At 42.3% G+C, this 2500-nt stretch overlaps 1 protein-coding gene across 1 annotated transcript in view; it reads left to right on the forward strand.

The window, feature by feature from the left end:
* Positions 1-2500, forward strand: part of camta2 (calmodulin binding transcription activator 2) — a 28704-nt gene that overhangs the window by 12993 nt on the left and 13211 nt on the right. The window contains 1 exon segment of the mRNA XM_078281774.1: positions 1471-1664. Within this exon segment, the coding sequence (XP_078137900.1) occupies positions 1471-1664 (194 nt within the window).

Genomic DNA, 2500 nt, shown 5'->3' on the forward strand with positions numbered 1-2500 from the left:
CGACCAATCAGCCACAGGCGAGTCACATCCAGGAGCTTTACTGTACAATTCTGTTGTCTATTGTTTTGTTGTAGCTTTGTTGTAGAGTTCGGTTGAAGTTTGGTTGAAGTTTGGTTGAAGTTTTGTTTTGTAGCAGTTTTGTTGTAGCTGTGTGGCAAAGTTTTGTTGCAGGTTTGTTGTAGTTTTGCTTTGTTGTAGTTGTGTTGCAAAGTTTTGGTTTTATTTGTTGTGTTGTAGTTTGGCTGTAGTTTTATTGTAATTTTGTAGTTTTGTTGTAGTTGTGTATGTTTTGTTGCAAAGTCTTGTTGTACAGTAGTTTTATTGCAAAGTTTGGTTGTAGTTTTATTGCAAAGTTTGGTTGTAGTTTTATTGCACAGTTTGGTTGTAGTTTTATTGCACAGTTTGGTTGTAGTTTGGTTGTAGAGCGTTATTGTTTGCTGTCGGATGCTTAAAGGAGGATGCAGCACTGCAGGTGGAGGAGTTAGATGGAGGAGTTAGATGGAGGAGTTAGATGGAGGAGTTAGATGGAGGAGTTAGATGGAGAAGTTAGATGGAGGAGTTAGATGGAGGAGTTAGATGGAGGAGTTAGATGGAGAAGTTAGATGGAGGAGTTAGATGGAGGAGTTAGATGGAGGAGTTAGATGGAGGAGTTAGATGGAGAAGTTAGATGGAGGAGTTAGATGGAGAAGTTAGATGTTGCGGTGCAGCGGGCGCAGGTACGACTCCGTGGGTCGGCCTGTCTGCCTGCCTCTCAGTACAGTTGTGTAACTGTTTCAAAGCAGGGAGTCCCCCTGTGCTCTGCAGAGGAATGAGCTCTGTGTGTGTGTGTGTGTGTGTGTGTAGTCCCAGGTCACCATGTATCATGTTATATTAGGGACACACACACATTGACAGGCTGCATCGTGTCTGGCGGCAGAATGATTGAAGCTGGATGAGATAGTTTCCATCTGAGAGAGAGAGAGAGAGAGAGAGGCAGAGAGAGAGAGAGGCAGAGAGAGAGAGAGAGAGGCAGAGAGAGAGAGGTTTTGGAGGTGTTTCCCATTGCGTGTGTGTATGTGTTAAAGAGGTTCTCTTAAAGCAGGTATTTAAGAGAGGAGGTATTTATCAGCCTCCTGGTTAGAGCTGTTGACAGAAGAACACACACACACACACACACACACACACTAACTAATCTCTGACACACTCACAGACAGACTGACCTTGCTGAGTTCTGGCCAATCAGCTCATTGTTTCAGTGATTGACATGTAGCTTTGGTCTAATCCTCTCAGCTGATTGGTCGACAGCTTCCTGTTCGTCTTGAGCGTAGCTAACTGACTTCCTGTTATCTGGAAGAGGTTTGATTGACAACTCGTCTGCCTGTATCCAACGCTGTTCAACAATTTAAAAAAAAGTACCATCATTTGGTTTTTGTTGTGAATATGGTCACATTTATTTCTTAAAAGATTCACTGTGTTTCTGTTTGTTTGCAGACAACCAGTTCAGGATGTCGATCTTGGAGCGGCTGGAGCAGATGGAGCGGAGGATGGCAGAGATGGCCGCCCGCGACCACAGCCAGCAGCAACAACAACAACAACAACAACAACAACAGCAACAACAACAGCAACAACATGGCAGCCAGCTGGCCACGCCCCCTCCACCTCCCCTACCTGAAGAACACGGCCAGGTCAGGATGCAGAAATAATAATAATGAGAAATAAAAGCCTGTCACAGCTGTGAGACGCTTAATTACAAAATTAGATTCAGTTTGAGCCTAATGTTTTTTTTGGCAGGACAGTTTGGAAAATTCCTTTTGGAATAGACTAAGAGACTAATTGGATCAAACGATTTTTACTCGGATGCCATATAATCTGTGCAAAAATGGAAAATTGAGAAATTTCCAACGCGTTCGACATTAAACTCAAACTAATCCGTGAAGAAATGGGGAAGTTCGAACACTCTGTGAAGTCACGCATCGCCAAAGCGGAACAAGTAGAAACCGCGCCAAACGTTCAACTTGCGTCTCAAAAATTATTTAAAAAAAAAAACGCCAAAGGCTTTAGAAAACCACACAAATCAAAAAGAAACAAAAGAAAGAAACAGATGACGAACAAAGGTACAGCTGAACTGGAAAGGCGGGTCAGGTGGAGTGGAGAGTCCAGTGGTCTCCATGGTGACAGCTGATGGAGGAACTAATAAAGGAAGAAACAATAAATGACAATGCAGCACATCTCCATGGTTACAACACGACAGGGTTGAGGGTGATGATACTGTGACATCATGATGATACTGTGACATCATGATGATACTGTGACATCATGATGATACTGTGACATCATGATGATACTGTGACATCATGACACACTATTCTGCTGCCTGAACTGACGAGAACGAGCAAATTTTATTTAACAAACTCTGACATAATGAGGTATGAAACATTTTAAGTTTTTAACTTTTAAAAATTTTAAGGAATATTATTTGAAGATTTCAGTTTTGTTTGACGTCACACCCGAATTCAGTTCA

This window comes from Centroberyx gerrardi, chromosome 23 (genome assembly GCF_048128805.1).
Source record: "Centroberyx gerrardi isolate f3 chromosome 23, fCenGer3.hap1.cur.20231027, whole genome shotgun sequence".
Taxonomy (NCBI): Eukaryota; Metazoa; Chordata; class Actinopteri; order Beryciformes; family Berycidae; genus Centroberyx; species Centroberyx gerrardi.